At 52.3% G+C, this 22,716-nt stretch overlaps 2 protein-coding genes across 2 annotated transcripts; both read left to right on the top strand.

Annotated features, from left to right (window-relative positions):
• Nucleotides 1-207: 207 nt before the first annotated feature.
• LOC149522181 (uncharacterized) lies at nucleotides 208-2,333 on the top strand. Its single transcript, XM_089771530.1, has one exon. It carries the CDS (start codon nucleotides 208-210, stop codon nucleotides 2,296-2,298), a length of 2,091 nt encoding a protein of 696 aa, XP_089627656.1. The 3' UTR covers nucleotides 2,299-2,333.
• A 268-nt stretch (nucleotides 2,334-2,601) lies between these two features.
• Nucleotides 2,602-10,831, top strand: LOC149522182 (uncharacterized). The gene is given in 4 exon segments (XM_089771493.1): nucleotides 2,602-2,623; nucleotides 7,206-7,291; nucleotides 7,293-7,800; nucleotides 10,250-10,831. Coding segments are annotated over 4 exon segments (1,137 nt in total). The 3' UTR covers nucleotides 10,771-10,831.
• The last annotated feature ends 11,885 nt before the right edge of the window (nucleotides 10,832-22,716 follow it).

The raw sequence follows: 22,716 nt of genomic DNA on the forward strand, positions 1-22,716 counted from the left end.
TACCTTACTATATTTTGGGATATTTTCGGTATCCCAAAATAGCATTGCAGAGACAGATTTAGTGTTAACTCTTTTGGGGAAGGGAATGTGTCTGCCCAGCTCTTTGTCACACTCCCAGCATGTTGGGGCCTTTCTTTTCATTGCGTGCTATTCCAATAGACTCATTTAATCATAACTAATAATGTTTTCAGTGTTATTGGTTGCACGATGGCGGATGAAGACAGGAAGACGTCCCAAGCGCTGGTTACAGCTGAGCTGAACGTCAGCAAAGCCCAGAGCGTGCGGGAGGAGACGGCACTGAGGATGAAGTCCTATGCCAACTGGGAGGAGTTCCTCATGCCGGCCCCCATCTCCATCGCCATCCTGGGACAGCTGGTGTTCATTTCAGCAGCACAGAAGGATTTCTCTATCAATAAGAACCCCCCTATAGACGGCTTCAAGCACATCAAGTACCCAGAATCCTTCAGGGCCTGTTTGTGTCAAGTCAGCAACCAAGGCTGGGAGGCTTTCAATGCTGCGCACGTCAACATGGACAAGATCCGGCTGCTCTCCATGAGCGTCCCGGGACGGACAAAGACGATAGTTAAAATTCTGTTCCAGGACATGGAGACGGTGAACGCCATGCTGCCCACGCACCTAAAGAACATGAAGGCTGTGGCAGATGACTGCAAAGACTTAGCCAAGGCGGTGGAGGACAAGTATTCAGCCGTCATCCACCTTATCCAGGAGCTGATGGAGGCCTGTTTGAACGCCAAGAAGGGTTACGAGGATGACCTGAAGGTCATTGAGATCGCCCTGAAGCAGGCTCAGATCAAGGAGAAAGCTGCCAAGGAGGCCCAGAAGCTGGCCGAGCAGTATCACAACCAGATGAAGCAGCAGGTCGATGAGACCTTTAATCAGTACAAGGGAGCCATGCAAGCCATCCCCACAGGATGGGAAGTAGTGGGCATGAACATTGTGGAGACTCTTACCACTGGAGTCATCAGTGCTTTCAATGGGGCTGTAAGTTTTCTCACTAGAAAACTAGATAACACACAAGCAGGGGAAATGGGAGGCAGTGCAGCAGCTGGCCCAGAGCAAAATGACCCTGAAAGCAAAGTGGCAGAATTCAGCATTTTCAGCAAGTCGTCGATACTCCTCACGTACGCAACAAACCTCAAAGAGCTAATTGTTGAGCCTGCTGGCCTCGACATGCAGAAAGTCGTCAATGAACAAACTGAGGAAGTCAACACCAAATGGCTGAAAAATGGTTTCCAAGAGCAGATGAGCGGCATAGACAGGGAAAACAAGTGTAATCCAAAAACTCAAGCACAGCAAATCTGCACATTGGGTCTCCGTATCTGCGAACAGCTGGAAAAATTGTCCTTGTCTGAAAACAAAGGAACGGAAGAAGAAAAGTCTCTTGTTGAAGAGATCCAACACTTATACCAAAGAGCATCAGAGTTTGATACAAAGAGTAAATCCTCAATGAAATCTCCTTCCTTCACCCCCAAGCCACCGAACATGGCTAAATGTCAACAAAATTCAACGGCAGCATCCAGTGCCCTGCAAAATGCACATCTGAAGGTAGAACAGAGTCGGGCGATGATGAAGCAGACCCAGGAGGAGTATCAGAGGAGCTTTGACAACTTCAAGAAGCAGAACGATGCGCTGAAGGAGCTCATGTGCGCCATGGAGAAATGCCAGGTGCAGGAAATCGATTTCAAGACGGCCAGGGAGATGCTGATCAAAGGGCTGGAGGCCCTGGGGAGGGTGAAGGAGCAGTGGGAGAAGATGGTGAGGTTCTTCCAGATGATCTCCAGCCTCATTGACTCCTGCCTCAGTCGGGACATCAAGGAATTTGTGAGCTCTGTCTCGGACGTACAGAAAATTGGAAATTATTCCTCCAAGTCCTTTGTGCTAGACATGATCTACAGCCAGGCGTTCAATGCTTCTAATGTGGCCCACCTGGTGCACATGATCTCCGAGACCTACACCGAAGTGTCCAATACCTTCTTGATGGATCGCGTGAGCAGCCTGGGGCGACTGATTGCCCTGGAACCGTCCGACCCGAGCTTCGACTCTGAGCGGAAGGTGTTACAGAAAGGCTGTGAAGAGGCCCGCCAAGCCATCTGTGACTTGGTGATCAAGAAGAAGGAGGAGTTTGATCAGAGTGTCGAGGCCAGAGTGGAGACGATCGACAGGGAGCTGAAGGCCGTGCTGCCCTCGGTGAGTGTGGAAGAGCAGAAGGCAATCCAGGGAGTGGTGCACCAGGGGATGAAGGAGTTGACCGCAGAGGAAGATGATCAGTTTGCGTAGTTGGATGCATTCCTGGACTCTTAGCAACTGGCTCTCGCTTTGGGGAGTCTTCATAATCAAGTAATTGCAACCCCACCTCGCTTCGCTCCATATACGACCTTTGCTTTGCAAGAGGTGAGCCCGGGAGAGGTGCTTCCTGAGAATGCAGCAGATTTGGGTTCTAGTCTTCACTCTGCCACACGCTGTCCTTTCTCACTTGGGCAAATCACCGTGTTGCTCTGTGCTGTGGCTTCCCGTCTGTAAGCCAGGGCTGTCTCATTACCCCCATCTCAGCCATGGGGTGCTGCGTGTGACAGGTGAAACATGCAGGTAGTAGCGGGCTCTGGTAAGAATCTACAGAGTGATCTGGGGAAGGGCGACACTATTGGCTTGTAACATGAATGTGTAAATCCTTGTGGCAAACTTGTTACATGTTTGTACCGAATCTTGTACAAGGCAGGCCAAGTGCAGTGTCTGTGAAAAGCCTCTGATTCCCTACTTTAGCATAGAATCATAGAATCCAGGGCTGGCAGAGACCTCAGGAGGCATCAAGTCCAGCTCCCTGCCCAAAGCAGGACCAGCCCCGACTCAAGCATCCCAGCCAGGGCTCTGTCCAGCTGAGACTTCTGTGTGCACTGCTCACACGCACGTAGCAGTTTTGTACGAGATGCTCTGTGACTGGCTCTGCACTTGTATTTCAGTGCTGATTTCGGGGGGACACACCTGTAGGAGACGGGGCCCATCTATTCGGAGAAGTCTGACAACCAAGAGAATCGCAGCCCTTCACTGACGGCGCAGCTCAGGTGGTGCCAATCTGCACCTGACGAGCTTGGCCACGAATGTTCAGACCAGCATGTGAGCCGGGGCAGTGCTGGTATTGGGTGGAGTCCTGCGTGGACAGGTGACCTGCTCATATGACAGACTCCATCCTGCTTTCGCACAGCAAGAACAATGGGATTCCCTCCGAATGGGTACGGCTGTGAAATGGCAGAACCCCCAAGGCCTCTTTCTCGTCAGCCCGGCGAATCGCCTCTGAAGGGTCTCTGCACTGAACTGCAGCCTGGAAGAACGGATGGCCCAGCCTAACAGACGATGGATTCTAGACACTTAATCACAAAGAGCAGATTATTGCAGCTCTGCTACACGCTGATGCTAAGAACTTTGTAACTGGGGGTGTCATTTGATTCCTTTCACTCTTTCATTGTGAATAAAGCTTTAGATTGCAGATTCTAAAGGACTGGCATGCAGTGTGATCTTTCAGGGAGGAGCTGAGGTAGAATATTATGATTTCAACTGGGAGCTTCCAGCTGAAATCCCAGATGAGCCCCCCGATCAGTTCTTAAATTCATAGGTAGTGTGCCTCAGTTTCCCTTCTTGTTCTGCCGATCGGGGTTGTTACAGTTTTTCTGCTGGGCTTAGCTTTACATTTATTTTTAGGCAACTGCTCAGAAGCATGATTACAATGTTTTTCTTTTATTATAGTGACTGTTTCATTACTTAGAGCAGCATTTCCCAAACTATGGGCCGTAGCCTGGTACCGGACCGTGGGGAAAAAAATACTGGGCCTCAGCATGGCTGCCGGGAGGGGAGCAGAGTGGGAAAGGCTGGGAGGAGGTGTGTGTGGGGGAGGAGGGAAACTGGCTGCCAGGAAGCAAGGTTGGGGGCAGCAGGGCTGCCCTACAGAGATGGGGGGGCAGGCAGCCGGTGGAAGCAGGTTTGGAGCTGAGAGGCTGTTCCGTGGAGATCAGGGCAGGCGGGTGGTGGAAGCAGGGTTGGGGCAGAAGGGCTGTCCCGTGGAGATCAGGGCAAGTGGGCAGTGGAAGCAGGGTTGGGGGTAGTGGAGCTGTCCCACGGAGATCAGGGCGGGTGGGCAGTGGAAGCAGGTTTGGAGCAGAGGGGCTGTCCCGTGGAGATCAGGGCAGGCGGGTGGGGGAAGCAGGTTTGGAGGAGAGGGTCTGTCCCATGGAGATCAGGGCAGGCGGGTGGTGGAAGCAGGGTTGGAGCAGAGGGGCTGTCCCGTGGAGATCAGGGCAGGCGGGCGGTGGAAGCAGGTTTGGAGCAGAGGGGCTGTCCCGTGGAGATCAGGGCAGGCGGGCGGTGGAAGCAGGTTTGGAGCAGAGGGGCTGTCCCATGGAGATCAGGGCAGGCGGGCGGTGGAAGCAGGTTTGGGGCAGAGGGGCTGTCCCATGGAGATCAGGGCAGGCGGGCGGTGGAAGCAGGTTTGGAGCAGAGGGGCTGTCCCATGGAGATCAGGGCAGGCGGGCGGTGGAAGCAGGTTTGGAGCAGAGGGGCTGTCCCGTGGAGATCAGGGCAGGCGGGCGGTGGAAGCAGGTTTGGGGCAGAGGGGCTGTCCTGTGGAGATCAGGGCAGGCGGGCGGTGGAAGCAGGGTTGGAGCAGAGGGTCTGTCCCGTGGAGATCAGGGCAGGCGGGTGGTGGAAGCAGGGTTGGAGCAGAGGGGCTGTCCCATGGAGATCAGGGCAGGCGGGTGATGGAAGCAGGGTTGGAGCAGAGGGGCTGTCCTGTGGAGATCAGGGCAGGCAGGTGGTGGAAGTAGGGTTGGGTTTAGCGGGGCTGGTCGGGGGGGGGTCGTCAGGGGAGCGGGGCTGACTGGGGGAGATTGGTGGGGGGGCAGGAGGGGGAAACCGGCTGCTAGAAGCAGGGCTGGACTGGGGAGATTGGGAGGAGAAGGGGGGGAGTGGGACTGACACAGGCATGTGCAGACACGGGCACACGAGTGAGTCCGGCCCCGGGGATTCCATTTTGCCCCCCCCCATGCCCTCCCATAAGTAGTTGCGGACTGCCTGGCTGGCAGACACACACACAGCGTGAGCACATCTACCAGCCAGGCAGTTCGCAGCTAAGGACTGATACACCTAATTATAAACCTTACCTAATTAGAAAACACCAGATATTTTATTTGTCTGGTAATTTCTCAGTTTGTTTCCTGGACTGGTGGTGGAGCTCTGGGGGCCTCCTGCTTGCTGTGGAGGGTGTGGGGGGGGAGGAAGGGGGGGCGTTGAGAGTTCTAAAATGCCAAACCTGTCGTGGCTGGAGTAAGTATCCCTGTGGGAATTGCTGCTCCTGGACGTGGCTGGCATGTCCCTGTGGCCTCCGAGAGAGGCAGCGCAGGGGGTCTCCATGTACTGTCCTGGCCTGCAGACACTGCTCTTGCAGCTGCCATTGATCAGTAACAGGGAACTGTGGCCAGTGGAAGCTGTGGGCTCAGTGCCTGTAGACGAGGGGCAGCACACGGCACCATGGAGCCATTGCTGAACATCCCAGCTGCTTTCAGGAGGGGTGCAGGGCCACGGCAGGAGTGCAAGTCAAGCACAAAAGTGGGGAACCGCATTCACTCCCCCCCCCACACACACACATCACTTCTACCCAGCAGCTCCCGAGGCACTGGAAAACTCTACGTTTCTGGCCACTGACTGAGCAGGGAGCTGACGGGAGCCCATGTCTCATTCCTGTATCAAAGGAAGAAAATCTTAGAGCCACTCAGCTCTGGCACTAATAGATTCTGACATCTTGGGGCAAGGCACTTTAGGCAGCAGTTCCCAACCACCGGGCACTGCCCACGGCCCAGCCACAATGGCAGCCAGAGCTCAAGCTGTCTGTTCCGGGTGGGTCCTGCAGCTGTGGGGGCTCAGGTGGCGGCAGGAGGCGGCGCTTGGGGAGGGAGGGGTGCAAAGAAGGGGGGAGGCATGTGCCTGCCAACAGCCACTCCCCTGCCCTTTAACCGGCGGCAGCAGAAGGAGGTGGAGCAGGAGGCACCTGCCCACGGCTCCCTCTCCCCCAACCCACATCGCTGCTTTTGCCGGTGGCAGCGCTGGGGCTGAGACAGCGGCAGGAAGAGCCACCTCCCTCCTCCTCCCTCTCAGTAATGGCGTCTGGCCAGGACTCCGCACTCCACCCCCCACCCATAGGGGTGCAAGACACATTTGGAGAGGGGAAGGGGGTGCAAAGGAGGGTGGCTCCCCCTGCCCATGCAGCAGTAATCACCACGCTTCCAGGAGGGGGCAGCTTCTCTCTGGGGGGTGCGGGGGGGGAGTGATGTTGGGTGAGAGTGGGGTGGGTTCCCAGGGCAAGAGGGTGTTGACGTGGGCTGTAGGAGTCAGAGGTTAAGGGTCAAATGGCATAGGGCGTAGGGGTGGGAGTCAAAGCGTGTTAGGAGCAAGGGGCTGGATTGGGGCTAGGGGGACTGGTAATATTTTATTTGCATATTTGCATATTCATTTTGCATAATGAATATGCAAATTTGCACGTTACCAGTCTGCCAAATGTTTGTGAGTGGGTTTGCCGGTCCACGGCATAAGAAAGGTTGGGAACCACTGACTTAAGGGACACTGGTTAGCCTTAAAATTGTAATATCCTAACTCTGTGGGGAGAGACAGAGCCCATTCTGGGCTCCCAGGTCTGGAAGGGGAGTGGGGTCTAGTGGGTAGTGCAGGGGCAGGTACATTTCGGCTCTATATAAGACCATCAGAAAGGCCAGACTGGGTCAGCCCAATGGTCCATCTAGGAGCCAGTGTCACCTCCTTGTTAAATCAGGGACCCGAAGGGGAGTCAGGGCCCTTGGTGGCTCTGTGGGTACTCGGGGGCCCTTTCCCATGGAAAACAATGAAACGACGGACGTGACGCTATTTACGGGAGCTGACACACTTTGGGTTTCAGATCGGCAGAGGAAGGTCAGACACGGCCGTGCAATGCAGCCAAGGGATGGGAGTGTCCGGTAGGGGGACACAGAATTTTTCCATTGGGGGGGAATCGAATACAGGGCCAGATTCTGACCTTAGCAACCTGGGTGTGAATCCAGAGCTACCCAGCTTCAAGGGAGGGAGGCCAGGCTGGAATCTGATCTCAGTGACCCCAGTGTAAAACCAGAGCAGCCCGGCTCTCCCAGTGGAGTGATGCTGTACTCACACAGGTGTAGCAGCCCACAGTGCAGCTAGCAGCTGGACCCAACAGCTGGCTGTGCTGCTCAGAGTTATTTTGTTCTTACACGCAGGGTACCATCGTGTGGCCTCTCCCCATGGCTCTTTCAACTCTTTCTGGATGGGACGAGAGCTATAAGCAGGTTGTCCAGGACTGCTTAGAGGCAGGGATGAGGGAGCTGGTGTGTTTCACCCAGCACCTGCTTGAAGCCGAGGCAGATCCGGATGCACATGGGAAAATCCGGGAACGAATCGAGGCAGCTTCCCGAGAGATGTCAGCAGCGGAAGAGGAGCTGGGAAGGCAGCTGAAGAAGGTCGATGCCAGAACGGAGGAGCTAGTGGGGAAGAAGAAAAGCCTGCAGGACCAGCAAGATGAGAAGAAAGAGACCCTCACACACTTAAGATTCAAACTGGAGTCCTGCCGCAGATTGGAAAGAGAGGCCAGAGAGATGCTGGAAAGTGCCAACAGGCACTGCAGCGAAATGCAGGCCGAGGTGCAGAAGAGACGCGAGGAAGCAGAACGCAACCAAGTGCAACGAGATGTTGGCATCGGCCTGATGTTTATTCCTATTGTAGGGACCATTATCGGTGAGTGGCTGGTGGAGTTTGTACCCGACAGTCCCACGGCCCCTCATGGCAAAGTCCATCTGTTCATTGGTGCCGGAGGACAGGGCCCCTCTGTCCCCTTTCTAGTCGTGTCTGCTGTCCCAGTCTCCACTGAGCACGGAGAACCAGAAGGAACTGGCTGGCACAAAGGGGCTTGGGAAGGAGATGGGGCCTTTCCCTTTTAGGGGGCCCTGGCTCCCTCTGGCCCCAGGGAGGATAAATGGCGGTTGGGGGCTGTAAGGGATTAGCCGTGAGTGCATGTCCTTTCCCCTTTGGCGCAGGGCTCTGAGTCTCTCACGGGATGTTTCGTGCTGTATGAAATACCAGGGGACAGGGCCCCTCCTCGCTACGCCCACCAGCCCCCCATCTCTGGGGGGAGGCAGCCCTGGCTCTCCCCACAGTCACTGGGCAGGGCCAAGGCTGCAGCAGCCCCAGCTCTTCCCCCTTTCCAACCATGGGTTGGGCCGGGCCGACACCTGGCAGCAGCTGGCCTGGATCTCACCCCTGGCTCCAGGGGGCTGAACTGGGCTACGCTCCGGCAGGCCTGGCCCTCTCCCCACTGGCCATTGGGGGGTTGGGCTTTGCCAGGTTCAGCTGAAGGCCATGCGATACCAGCCCTGCCTCTCCCCCGCTCCCTGGGTATGAAGCACTGCACCACATCACTCTGTCACCCGCCAGGGAAAACCTATTTATAGAGAGACATGGGCAGGTTCTTACCTGGGTTTCCCCAGGGCTGCTAAGGACAGTCAGACACTGAGACCAAAACTCCCTCTCCTCCAGAGACACCTCACTTTACAGCTGAGGCCCAGAGGTTTGCATGTGGTAGCAGGGGACCCTGTCCGCCAGCCAGCTGGGTGCAGGCTACATTCCGTACCCATGGGGGGCCCACTGTGGCCTCCAAGCCAGTTGATAGAGATATGGGTTGTAGGAGGCTCAAAGTGTGTGGAGAGAGAGAGAGAAAGAGAGAGGGTGGATGTGGATAGATAGAGGGGGTGGATGCAGCTAGAAAGAAGGGGTTGATGTAGATAGATAGATAGAGGGGCTGGGTGGAAATGGAGGGGGTGTATGGTAATTGTGGGTAGATGGAGGAGGAGGTGGGTAGGCATGAGGGGGTGGGAATTGATGGGTAGATGGAGGAGGAGATAGGTAGGCATGGAGGGGGGGGTGTGGGAATTGATGGGTAGATGGAGGAGGAGATGGGTGGGCATGGAGGGGGTACTCCTGTGGGGGAGGAAACAGGAGCACCCCTCGGGGCTCTGCCTGGAAACCCACCTCTGGGGTGGATCAGAGACTACACAGGTGTTGGGAGGGGCCACCAGCTCCAGGCCACATGTGAGGCTGTGCAGAGGCAAGAGAGCAGCAGGCCCCCAGTTGAGGCTGTGGGGAGGGGCCCTGGGTTTGTGAGTGGCTGGGGGTGAGTCCTGGGTGAAGGCCTGACTCCCTAATACTGTTGGAGGAGCTGTACCCCTTACAAGGGGGGCTAATTACTCTCCAGCTAGGGCAATGGTTCCCTTCCTTTATGCCGGGGATTGGCAAACCCATTCACCAATGTTTGGTGGACCCGAAACATTTCAGTTGCATATTTGCACGTTGAGTAAGCAAAAAATAAAACGTTGCAAATAAAATGTTACCAGCCCTAACCCAGCCCCTTGCCCCCAGTACCAACCACCTTTCACCCTTCCCCTCCCCTCCATGCCCTTTGACCCTTTAACCTCTGACCTGTCCAGCCCAGGGCAACAGCCTCCTGCCCCATCTTTGCCCCCCAAAGTGAGACAGCCCCCTCTAGGGAGTGTGGCCGTTACCGCTACGTGGGCAGAGGGAGCAGCCCTCCCCCTTTGTGCCCCACCTCCCAAAGCAGGGATGGGGTAGGGAGGCCTCCTCCTGCCACCACCAGAGCCACCACGGCTGCTGGAGCTCCAAGAGCCTCCGTGGCTGGGTGGTTGGGAACCGCTGAGCCAGGGGACCCTGCACACGAGTGCTTGGGCCCTGTCTCTGCTGGGGTGGGTCTGAGCAGCCCCTAGTGTGAGGGGGACCCTGCTCTTGGGGAGGGGCAGGTCTGTACAGGGCCCGGCATGACGGGGGGTCTGACCTTGGAGGAGGCCTCAAAGCACAAGCGTTATACTCACAATAACACTCCCGGGAATACTTTTAGGGATACCATGGGCCCATGGGCAAAGCAGTGGGGGGGCCCAGCTCCTCTCTCCTGCAGGGGCAGGGCCTCAGGGGGAAGAGGTGGGGCTGCCCCCTCACTAGCCCTCAGCACTGTGCAGAGCCCAATGCTCCGATGACAACTTAAAGGGCCCCAGGCTCACTACTGTAGCAGCAATAGCAGCCAGAGCTCTGCACCCTTTTGCATCCCAGGCGCTGGGGGCCTTGCCCCTTTGTTCCCCCTGCCCCAGTTGGCCTGACTGTTTATATTCGCTTTTGCCAGGCGCCACCTTGGTCGGCTGCGGGCAGGTGGCGATGGACGCCGCGGTGGCAGCCGCGGATGAGGCCCAGAAAGCCATCGATCAACACGCAGAAGAAGCGTCCAGGTACTCGGCAGAAGTCCACAAGTGGGACGAGCTGGAGCACAAAACAGAGGCTGAGATCGCGGCCAATGAGCAGCTTCTGGCTCAGCTCAATGAGGAGAGGCAGGCGCTGGCCAGGCTCCAGGAGGAGATCGTCGCCCTGCAGAGCGGGCTGCGGAAATGCACCACCTTTGTGCAGGGGCTGGCGGGGAAGGTCTGTGTGGTCAAGAGGCTCACCACAGACCTGCTCATCTACGAGGAGATCGCCGGTATCCTCGGAGAGGTCGTCCAGCAGGTGCTGCCCCTAGCGAGCCCGGGAGGTGAGGCTGGCGCGAGATTCCTGGCCCTGGGGCAACTCCAGGATGTCACTGAGAAGTTGAAGTTGGGCATCGAAGGCCTCAGAGCCCTGGCCAATGCCGAGTCAGCAGCAATCGACTATTAGGGCCACCGTTTCAAAGGCCAAATGGCCAAGTCTGTGGCTGAGCTGCAGTCAGCTCATTGGTCTGCTAGCAAAGTGGGGTATTTGGGGGTTCGACGGGTGTTGCTTTGCATCATTTTCATTTCTCTCTGACACTTACATGCAATTCATTGAGCAGCGAGTTCTCAAATGCTGAACCTGGTGTGGCTGGGCTCATCACCCCCGTGGTAACTGCAGCTCCTGGGAGAGGCCAGCATGTCCCTGCAGCCCCTGAGAGAGGCAGAGCAGGGGGTCTCCACATGCCGTCCTTGCCTGCAGACACGGCTCCTGCAGCTCCCTCTGATCAGTGATGGGGAACCGTGGCCAGTAGAAGCTGTGGGCTCAGTGCCTGTAGCTGAGGGGCGGCACACGGCACCATGGGGCTCATGCTGCACATGCCAGCTGCTTTCAGGAGGGGTGCAGGGCCAGGGCAGGAATGAGCTGCCTTAACCCCACTGCTCCGCCAACCAGAAGCCATCTCAGCTCAGTGGTGCCCAGCCAGAGTCTGCTTCCTGAACCCCGTCCCAGCCCTGAACCCCATCTCGGAACTCCTGCCCCAGACACAAGTCCCCTGCACCCAAACTCTTGCCTACAGCTTGTATTCTGAACCCCCCCTTGGATCCTAACCCCCACCCTGAGCTAAGCCTGAAGCCCCTTCCACACTCTGAACCCTTTGGCCCAAGACCAGAGCCTGCACCCAACCCCCTAACCCAGCCTGCTGACAGTGGAAGGAAGATGGATTGAGCAGGGTGAAGCCTCGGAATAGGGGTGGAGCAGGGGGAGGCCTCAGAGAAGGGCGGGAAGGAAGCCATGCCGGGGTATTTGAGTTTGAGGTAGATCTTAACCTTGCACTTAAATCGAAAAAAGTGATTGAGTGGTTAAAATGGTTGGAAACCCCTGATTGACACTCTTCCAGCCCTCCCACCCCCATCCCTGAGTAACCCCCTGACTCATGCGTGAGAATTGTGCCAGGCTAACAACAGCGGTTAGATACAGTGGCTGTTTCTGAGCAGATATAGAGTCATATTTATGGGGGCCCTGAGCATAAAGAATATTTGGGCCCCACCCCGATTCATAACATGAATGTATCCAAATGCATTCACACAAAATCTCCATCTGGTGCTTACACACGGCATTCATAATGAAGTACCAGTAAATCCTATCCCAGGTCACTATGACTCCAGTAAGTGCTCAATTTTTTCACAGATATTACTGATTAACGCACTACAAAGGCAATTTCTCCTGTTTGATACTCTCATCTCCAGCTGCAAATGAAATACATCCACCCTGACTAATCTACCTCCTTAACGCCGATCATACAATTAACCATAAACTTCCTGTGCAATTTCCACTCCATCTCATCTGCCCAGATGTATTTTCCCCACGAAAGCGCATGACTTTATAAATCTTCTAGTTTCTAAGGTGCCACAGGACTCCTTGTTAGCTTATACGGATATGTGACGGACCGGGCCGTGTCTGGGCACAGCTGAGTGCGTCCGCTCAGGGCGAATTGCTCAAATCCGGGGCTCCTTACAGCCCCCGACTGGCGACCTTTCCACACAGGCCAAAAACCAGTCTCACAGAGCGCTTCAGCAACCTGCCTGAAGCCTCCCGAGCAAAACCCCTCCGACACCCCAGCAATATCCGTGCCCCAGATGGCCCCGGGCCTATACACGGGTGGGGGGTCCTAGCACCCAATCCCACCTACCCCGAACAAGTTCTGTCCGGTTCCAAGAAACCAGCCACAGATCTCTGGTCAATTTACCCTCTGGATCTTACCCACAAATCACGCTGGGCCAATCCTTTAGAATCTATATCTAAAGGTTTATTATTACAAGAAAGAAAAGCCTGAGAGTAAGGTTATTAAAGTACAGTACGTTACATGCACCGAATCTCCCAGTTCTCGATGCAGGCTCTAGCAGAGATGTTGCAGCTGCTGGTTAAAAGTCCTTATTGCACATCCTACGATCAGGATGGGTTCACAGGTCTTCCGGGCTCTTCAATCCCTGCAGTGCTGCCTCTGGGATGAAGTGCTGAGCTGAGAACAAAATGGCATCGACCACATGGCCTCTTTATACTCCTTCCTGGCCTCTTCTAGTATGTAGCAAGTCACCTGGTCAGAGGCCAATCTCTATGTTCCCTGCTGGCTGCCCTCAGGTGACAAATCCCATTCTTTGGGTGTGTCCATAGCCTATTGAGAGTCATTGTTCCACAGGACTTTGCTACTCAGCCTGTCCATAGCAATGCTCAACCACATTCACAGAAATATTCAGCTTCCACACAGACTACAGATTCCTACCTACACACATAGACATTATATACTCACATAAATAGCGTACATAAGATTAACAAACAATAAGCTCCCATTCAATACCCCACATGGCTCCCTTTCATACCAATTTCTGGAGCCAACACCCCCACCTAGGGGTGCAGCAGCGATCTGGCTGCTTCCCTCCAATTCAGCAACGTGACAGGATACACTAAATCAAGCTTCTAATAATAGGCCAGGTTCCAATTGGCCGGAGAGTACACCAGGTGTTGTAAGGTGAAGGACTGAAACATAAGCCCATGGAGCACAAGCCTGGTCTGAGGCCTGAGGTCTAGCTAACAATGAACAAACCATGGCTAACATAGGCTATGTCTACACTGCTCTGCTTTTGCGCAAGTAATATGCAAATGAGGTTGAGTGTGGAATATTGCTGAGCCTCGTTTGCATACCTAATGAGCCGACATTTTTGCAGAAGGGTCTTTTGCATGAGAAGGAGCTGTGTACACTACCTCTTCTTGCTCAAAAAAAAAAATTCCTTTTGCACAAAGCCGTTCCACCGCTTATTTTCAGGAAGAACGGCTTTGTGCAAGAGGGTTTTTTTGGTGCAAGAATGGGTATTGTTGACAGCTCCTTCTTGCACAAAAGCCCTTTTTGCAAAAATGGTGTTTCATTAGGTATGCAAATAAGGCTCAGTAATATTACACTCTTAGCTTCATTTGCATATTACTTGCGCAAAACCAGCACAGTGTAGACATAACAATTAAGCAAAGCTAAGGTCTGAGCAAGAGGCAGGGCCCTGTTTACAGAACTTGTCATGAACAGGGCTGAGAATGCAAAACACTGAGGGTATGTCTACACTACCCTCCTAGTTCGAACTAGGAGGGTAATGTAGGCATACCGCACTTGCAAATGAAGCCCGGGATTTGAATTTCCCGGGCTTCATTTGCATAAGCGGGCAGCCGCCATTTTTAAAACCCCGCTGGTTCGAACCCCGTGCAGCGCGGCTACACGGGGCATGAACTAGGTAGTTCGAACTAGGCTTCCTAGTTCGAACTACCTAGTTCATGCCCCGTGTATCCGCGCTGCACGGGGTTCGAAGCAGCGGGGTTTTAAAAATGGCGGCTGCCCGCTTATGCAAATGAAGCCCGGGAAATTCAAATCCCGGGCTTCATTTGCAAGTGCGGTATGCCTACATTACCCCGCTAGTTCGAACTAGCGGGTTAGTGTAGACATACCCTGAATCAGTAATAGGCCCAGGAGAAGAACAGTGACTGGTTGTGGTCATGAGTAGAAAGCACATGATACCACCAGCTCATTAAAAAAGTCCTTGATACGCACTCCTCACAGATACTGGCCCAGTCTCGGGAAAGGGTCCAATATGACAGTATAATGGATAGAGATGATCTAATCACACCACAAGGTGCAAGGAGATGGGAGGTATCTAAGCAGCATCAGAGGGTGGCTACCTGACATGTCAGCAGTGAGGTGTGATTTGTTTGAACCTGTGTATAAAGTGGTGTCTTGGGGGAACAGTCTTTGTATGACCGGGGTGGAGGGGGGAGTGGAAATTTCCCACTGATTGAGTCATTCCATTGTGGCAAGTACATGTGCATAGTGGTTCAGTTGCATCTACTGACAGCTGTGACCATACTTTGCTGAATAATAAATCTGACCTGGCACCTTTGCTCCTTATCTGGTTTGTGGCCTTTGGGAGCCCTCTCGGGGTCTGCTGTGGTCATTGGGCCATATCATTGAGCGCACACCCAAGCAGCTTTCTGGCTCTCATCATCAACGGAGACAGAGACCTGGGAGAACACCACAGCAGTAAATCCTCCTAACTACACCAGGATGTTTGTGGATTACTAAACCAATGAGAATATGGATTTTCCAGTAATACTGCACAGCGAGAATGTCCATCACTCCATTATACCAGGGGCTTATCATCAGCATCATGGAGCAGAAAAAGTCTCTGGAACTGAGGGCCCTCACAAGATACATTTCTCCCACTTCTACAACTATCTAGGTTTGTCCTTTATGTCTCACCCCCAGCCGGGCATGGCTTGGCCATGCACATAGCAACAGACAACTGAGTCCACTGACCATCCATGGCCAGTCCATCTCAGGTTAGCCCACAATCCCCGCATGACATTCATAGTTCATGGAATCTACAAAGGCCTCAGAGGTGCAGGTGGGGTAAACAGGCCTACACCATGACATATTAGGGCGGGCTAAATTATCCTACATTGGGAGGGGCAGGGACAGGGACATCCAGAGACCCCCAAACTGTGGATGGAGGCATGAGAACCCCACAAAAAGTCTCGGTCTCACTGTATATTTTGCAATGATGGTGTCAAAGTCAGACAGGACTCACAGATTTGTCAGACCGCTCTGTATATTAGCAAAGCCGCTCTGCTAAATTCACCCAGAAAATGTGAGTGCCATACAAGGTTCAAACCCCTTGATTTATACAGTCAAAAGAAAGTCAAAATTAACAGGATTAAAAGAGGGGCAAAACTTCACATAATTAGTGTGAGGCTAGTCAAGTATCTTCATTTCCACATCAAGCACACAGCAATCTCCTGTCCATATCTCCTTGGTTATCTCAATTGCTTTCTCCCTAACACCTAATGTTCCTTTTCCTATTAACTCTGGCTAGCACTCTGGAATCTGCACACCTACAAACAACATTAACATACTTTTCTTCTTCCTGTTCAGAGACAAACAGTATTCCTTCAACTTATTCAATTATTACAGCATAATTCATCTTTCTCTTAGGCTACGTCTACATTGGCATCCCTTTCCGGAAAAGGGATGCTAATGAGACGAGTCAGAATTGCAAATTTAAATTTAAATTTAAATATCCCCTGCAGCATTTGCATTTACATGGCTGCCACTTTTTTCTGGCTTGGGGATAAGCCGGAGAAAAGCGCCAGTCTAGACGCGATTCTCCGGAAAATAAGCCCTTTTCCAGAGGATTTCTTATTCCGACTCGTCTCATTAGCATCCCTTTTCCGGAAAGGGATGCCAATGTAGACGTAGCATTACAGTATAATTCTTTCTACTTTCACAACATCTAAGGCATCTTGCAGTCAACATGGGAGCATTGATGCGGCTCCAACCCTCCTGCACCGGAGTAGGGGGAGCTACTATTGGTAATAAGAAGACAGGGTGTATTTGCTATATCACATGCATATGGTGTTGACTGCTATATGTGTGTATTAACAGTAAAGCTGGCATTTTGCCTCCTCTCCCCCCCCCAAAAAGAGCCTATGACAGTCCTTTTCAGTACAACACAATCACCCTCCCCCAGAGCCAGACCCCCCAACACTCCCCATCTCAATGCACAATCCCCATTCCAGAGCCAGGCACCCCCCCAATCAAATCTTCCCATCCCTTGCAGAGCCAGGCACCAGAGGAATGGGACAGGGTAAGGATAGGAAATCTTACCTTTAAAGTCGCCACTTCTGCCACCCACCTTGGCTGCCTCGGTTCAGTGTGTAGAGGGAGGCAGCATGTGGCCAGCTCCTGGGTCTCCACTCAAATATCACAAATCATGGGTAGTATGAATGGTTAGCGTGAGTGAATCAACAGGAAGAGAGGCCATGCTGAGGTCCAGGGAAGAGCCCTGGAGGATTATGGACTTGTTTACAAGTTTTAGAAAAAGGACCGAGTAAGATAAGAGACTGTGTGTGTTGAGGCAGCATTTCCCAATATGAGAAAGTAACAAGGGAAGAATCTAACCAAGGACAGACCGTTGTTTCTCACTCGTGGTGAGGCAAGAAAATTGGGTGATACAAAAACTAGGTGTTTCTGGATCGGTTGTGGACACACCAGTAAGGAAAAGGGGGTGTCACTAATGGACATCAGCCCACCTGGACTGTGAGCAGCCAGTGGATGGCATCTCACTGGACTGGCCCCTGCCAAGCGGATATATACCACACCATTTTGACTCACGAATTGGAGTCCGTCGATTCAGCATATTGGGGTGACGTGCACATTGGACTGCCACCTCAACCAAATTAACCAACATTACCTGGGTCTGGCCAGCCCCAAAGGCTGAGAGTGTATGTGAGTGGGAGTGTGTGTTAATTTAGCAGCCGAATTCTTAATTCAATTTAGGTTAAGAATTAGATTTAGATTAAGTATTCAATTTAATTGTTGCTTGCAAGCCTATTAATAACTTTCACTGTTTTAATTATTTAAGTACTAAATATACATATAGGCTGTGTCTAGACTGGCAAGTTTTTCCGCAAAATCAGCTGCTTTTGCGGAAAAACTTGCCAGTTGTCTACACCGGCTGCTTGAATTTCTGCAAAAGCACTGACGATCTCATGTAAGATTGTCAGTGCTTTTGCGGAAATACTGTGCTGATCCCGTTCGGGCAAAAGTCTTTTTCCAAAAAGCTTTTACGCAAAAGGGCAGTGTAGACAGCAGAGATCTGTTTTCCACAAAAAAGCCCCGATCGTGAAAATGGTGATCGGGGCTTTTTTGCGGAAAAGCGCGTCTAGATTGGCCATGGACGCTTTTCCGCAAAAAGTGCTTTTGCGGAAAAGCATCCTGCCAATCTAGACGCGCTTTTCCGAAAATGCTTTTAACGGAAAACTTTTCCATTAAAAATATTTCTGGAAAATCATGCCAGTGTAGACGTAGCCATAGTGCCTTTAAAATTTGTTACTGAATTGCTTGCAGTAAAACTTGTTAAAGGTACAGATTGTTCACTGTGGGTCTCTGGTTCTGCGAGTCAGCGCCCTCTTGTGACAAAAGCATCACATGGTCCAGAGCAGCGTGCACTCTGGTCCCACCCCAGCCCGGCGCCCCCCTAGCATGGTACCCGAGGACAACTGCGCCCCCTTACTCCCTGCCACTCCCTCTTCACTACATCTCTGCAATCACTTCCCATTCTGGTATGTGTGAAACTGATTGTTCCTTCCTAAGTGGAGCACTTTGCATTTGTCCTCATTAAACACCATTATTTTTCCTGGCAAAGAAGTTAAACTGACTGGTCTGTAGTTTCTAGGTTGTTCTCATTTCCCTTTTTATAGATGGGCCCTAGATTTTCCCTACTCCAGTCTTCTGGAATCTCTCCCCACTTCCCTGACTTTTCAGAGAGGAGAACTAAAGGCTCAGATAGCTCCTTGATCAGCTCCGTGACTAGTCTAGGCCAGTTTTCTCAACCTTTATTTATAAAATACCTCTTTAAAAAAAAAGTACCCTCAACCTGCCCCCACCACCCAATGCACCCAGCCCTCCTCCAGAACCAGGCACCTCCAGACTCACTGCTCTAAACCAATGTCCCGCCCCTTCCCCAGAGCCACAGGCACTGGACATATGGTAACCTGATCTCTGAAGTGCCTGCTCCTGCTGCCCAGCCCTGCCTCAGTGGCTTGTCTGCAAGGAGCAAGTGGCCTGCCAGCCCCAGGCTCACCGCATGGAGATGTGAGTTCCCACCTCAGCCTGGTGCCCCCCTAGTGTGGTGCCTACAGGCAACTGCCCACCCTACCCCCTTGCTACGCCACTGATATGGAACAAAGCTTATTGTGCCGCATCACTGCCTTTGAGCTCCTCTCCACAGAGCCACAGGGAAGGGGCCATGGGGATGCATTGTACTGAGCTGCTGGTGGGAGTGGGGGTAAAGTACGTCTCCAGGTTCAGCTGCCCTCGCTGCTGTAGCACCCTGAGGAGACTGCTAGAGAGGAAATGAACTAGGAGAGGCGGCTGTGGAGGGATTTTTTGTCTCCCCACCGTCACCCGGCCCCCCAGCTTAGAACTGCCCTGAGTCTCACAGGAGCTGCCGCTGCTGCAGCCATGTGCGTTTTCCACCAGGTGCTGGGGTGCATGCACAGAGCAGCTGTCAGTGTCCAGCCGTGCAGCTCCAAATGGTCAATTTGACAGACACATACGGGTCCATGCATTGCAATCGTACCAGATCTTCCGCTTTCTTTGGGCCTTGCTCAGGTTCTCACTGGCCAGGCCCCTGAGCTCAGTGAGTCCTTCCCGGAAAGCCAGGACATCCTCCACCACCGACTCACCCTCCATGGAGGCCTTACCCTCCCACTCATCTCTCAGGGTATGTCTACACTACCCCCCTAGTTCGAACTAGGGGGGTAATGTAGTCATTCGGAGTTGCAAATGAAGCCCAGGATTTGAATTTCCTGGGCTTCATTTGCATGAAGTCGGCCGGTGCCATTTTTAAATGCCGGGTAGTTCGGACTGCGTGCCGCGCGGCTACACGCGGCACGGACTAGCTAGTTCGGATTAGACTTCCTATTCCGAACTAGCTGTACACCTCGTTCCACGTTCCACGTCCCAGGCTTCATTTGCAACTCCGAATGACTACATTACCCCTCTAGTTCGAACTAGGGGGGTAGTGTAGACATACCCTCAGTAAGTCCAGGGGTCCCCTCACCTGCCGTACATCAGCTCGAACGGGGAGAATCCTATGGACTCCTGGGGCACCTCTCTGTATGCGAACAGCAGGTGGGGCAGGTACTTGTCCCAGTCCTGCGGGTGCTGGTGCATAAAGGTCTTTAGTATCTGCTTCGGAGCAGGGCCAACATGAAGTTGCATCTTTGGTCCATGAGGACCTCCTGGGGGAACCCCACCCTGCTGAAAATTGTCAGCAGCGTGTCTGCCTTGATAGAGGGCAGAGCCACGGCCTCGGAGTAGCGGGGGGCGAAATCCACCACCACAGGATGTATTTCCTCCCCATCCAGGTTGCTCTGTTGAAGGGTCCCACAATATCCATCTCTACCTTCTGGAAAGGCTCCTCTATAATGGGTAGGGGCCTCAAAGCAGCTTTCCTCCTCTCCTGGGCCTTCCCCACCTTCTGGCAGGAGTCGCAGGACTGGAAGTACAGCTGCACAGCCGCAAATATCCCCGGCCAGTAGAAGTTTTGGAGCAGCATCAGCCGGGTGCGCCAGATCCCCTGGTGCCCTGCAAATGGGATGTCATGGGCCATGTGTAGCAGCTTGTGACGGTACCTTTGGGGGACCACCAGCTGCTGCTGGAGCCCCCTGTGACGGTGTGTCGGGGTTCCCCCCAATCCTGCAGCCCTATATCAGCAAGAATAGACTCTGCCAGCCAGTAGAACAGGGAGAGTTTATTGCAGTGATGTCCAACCTTTTTACACCCAAAGTCACTTTTTAAATGACAGAACAAGCCTAGATCTACCACCCCGCCCCTTCCTTCAAGCCCCGCCCCTTCCTCTCTATTCTCCTCCTCCATCACTTGCTATCCCCAACCCTTATACTGCTACTTTCCCCCTCCTTCCCACCAATTCTTCTGTAGGAAGAGGTTTTTCCAATATTTGACCTATCTTGACCGGACCAAATGTCAGAGAAACCCCTTCTTTTGGAAGCCCCCTTATTCCTCGTGGAAAAAGGAATATAGGGGTGACCGAAAGCACGTTTGCTCTTCCACTAAAAAAAGCAGAAGAACAAACGCAACCCTGGATACAGAAGAGCTTTTCTGGGATATCTCTGGAATCCTGAAAAACGGCTCCAGTCTAGCTGTACCCTCAGTGGATTGAGACAGGTTGTGTAGTCTCTAGGTTGGGAAGGAGGGATTTGGGTGTGGGCAGAGCTGAGAGGTGCAAGCTCTGGGTGGAAATTTGGATGCAGGAGGAGGTGGAGAAGGGGACGCTGGCTCAGGGAGGGGGCTTCAGCCGGGGCAGTGTTGGGGTCAGATGTAGGGTTAAGCTACTCAGCAAGCCACAGACTTGTGGATACGAGGGTGCAGGAATTTAGGTTGGGATATGTGAGGGGATCGGGGCAGGGGGTTCCTGTGTATGAAAGGTTCAGATTTGGGGTCTGGAGGAAGGGGGAGTGTGGAGTGTAATGATGCTGTGGGCAGATGGGGGGTGGTTGGCCAGGCTTCATTTTTAAATAAAATACTATGTCAAACACTAAGGCTACGTCTACACCAGGGGTGTCCAAACTTTTTTCAAAGAGGGCCAGATTTGATGAAGTGAACATGCGTGAGGGCCGACCATTTTGCCTGACATTCTTTGAACCATTAAAATTAAATGCAAATTAACTATTTTATGCAAAGTTTATTGCAAACGGCAAACGACATAACACCAACTATACATGTTGTGTCCAAATATATTTATAACTGATTTAGACCAACTGACATTAACTGAGATTTTACAATGTATTCATCTCAATTGAAAAAAAAACTTGCCTACACTAATGTGAAGGGTGAAACTGAGATCTGGACTGCAGTACATAGGCTAGATCTGGTTCAAAGGCAGTGGTTTTGATGCGCAAAATGTCACGCAGGTGAGAGTCACTTAGTCTTGTCCTCACGCGGTTCTTGTTAAAGTTCATAGCAGAGAATGTCTTCTCACACATATATGTTGAGCCAAACAAGCTCAGCATTTTCTTAGCCAAAGTTCGAATCTCTTGAAACCGGCTCTTATCCAGTTGGCGGTAAAAGTTCACAAGAGAGAGCTGTTGGTGACAACTGCGTAACTCGCTGTCACAATGCAGCTCAATGAGCTCGAGCTGCAGCTGATCTGGAGCATCCTCGGGGTCAACAGAGAATGGAGAGGAGAAAAGGCTGATCTCCTTTTCAATAGCTGCAAAGTCCTGAAAGCGCTGTTTAAACTCCCCAGCCAGAGATGCAATGTCTGCTGCATACCTGCTCGTTTGCGCACTGATATTGTCCTGTGGAAAACTGTTCATTATTTCCTGCAACGCTGAAAAATGTATGGTATTGGGCTGTGTTTGTGACAACTGCCTTATGAAAAGTTGCAGCTTTGTCCCAAAGGCTTTGAGGTGTGAATAAAGCTGGTTCACCGCTGCATCTTTCCCCTGAAGACTCGTGTTCAGTACATTCAGATGCTTTGTTATGTCAACTAGAAACCCCAAATCAGCCAGCCAAATAGGATCAGATAGTTCTCGCATTGGTTGTCCCTTTGTTTCCAAGAATTCTCCGATTTCCTTTCTGAGAGAGTAGAAACGCTGCAGTGCAGACCCCCGACTGAGCCATCTTACATCGTTGTGATATAAAACATCTTCGTATTCAGCCTGGATGTCCAGTAGAAACTGTTTAAACTGGCGGTGGCACAGGGCTTTAGAGCAAATAAAATTAATAGTCTTTAGCACCGGTTTCATAACATGATCATATTTGAGATGTTTAGCACAGAGAACTTGTTGATGAATGATACAATGGAGTTTAATAGCTTTGCCTCCTTCTTCGATCACCTTGTTACAGATTAGGGTTGATAATCCACTTCGTTCACCAACCATGGCAGGTGCCCCATCAGTAATAATCCCAGTAACTTTGTTCCAAGGCAGTTTCATGTCATCTATGGCGGAACTAACAGAAACAAATAAATCTTTTCCTCTTGTTTGGTCCGTAAGGCTCTGGAGGTCAAGTAGCTCTTCAGTCACATTCATTTCATCGTCCACCCCTCTCATAAAAATCAGCAACTGAGCTGTGTCAGATAGGTCCGTGCTTTCATCACAGGCCATTGAAAAGAAGTCAAAATCCACTCCTTTGGATGTCAACTGTCTCTTAATATCTGATTAAATCTCTTCAATTCTCCATGCTACAGTGTTACGAGCCAGGCAAATGTTGGCAAACTCCTGCTTCTTCTCGGGACAGATATTCTCAACCATTTTCATAACGCATTCTTTGATAAAGTCACCCTCAGCAAA

The sequence above is a fragment of the Pelodiscus sinensis genome, chromosome 19 (assembly GCF_052426305.1).
Source record: "Pelodiscus sinensis isolate ZL-2025 chromosome 19, ASM5242630v1, whole genome shotgun sequence".
NCBI classification, from domain to species: Eukaryota; Metazoa; Chordata; order Testudines; family Trionychidae; genus Pelodiscus; species Pelodiscus sinensis.

Excerpts from the sequence above, each read along its gene's own strand:
- LOC149522181 (XM_089771530.1), top strand. The coding sequence starts at position 208 with ATGGCGGATGAAGACAGGAAGACGTCCCAAGCGCTGGTTACAGCTGAG.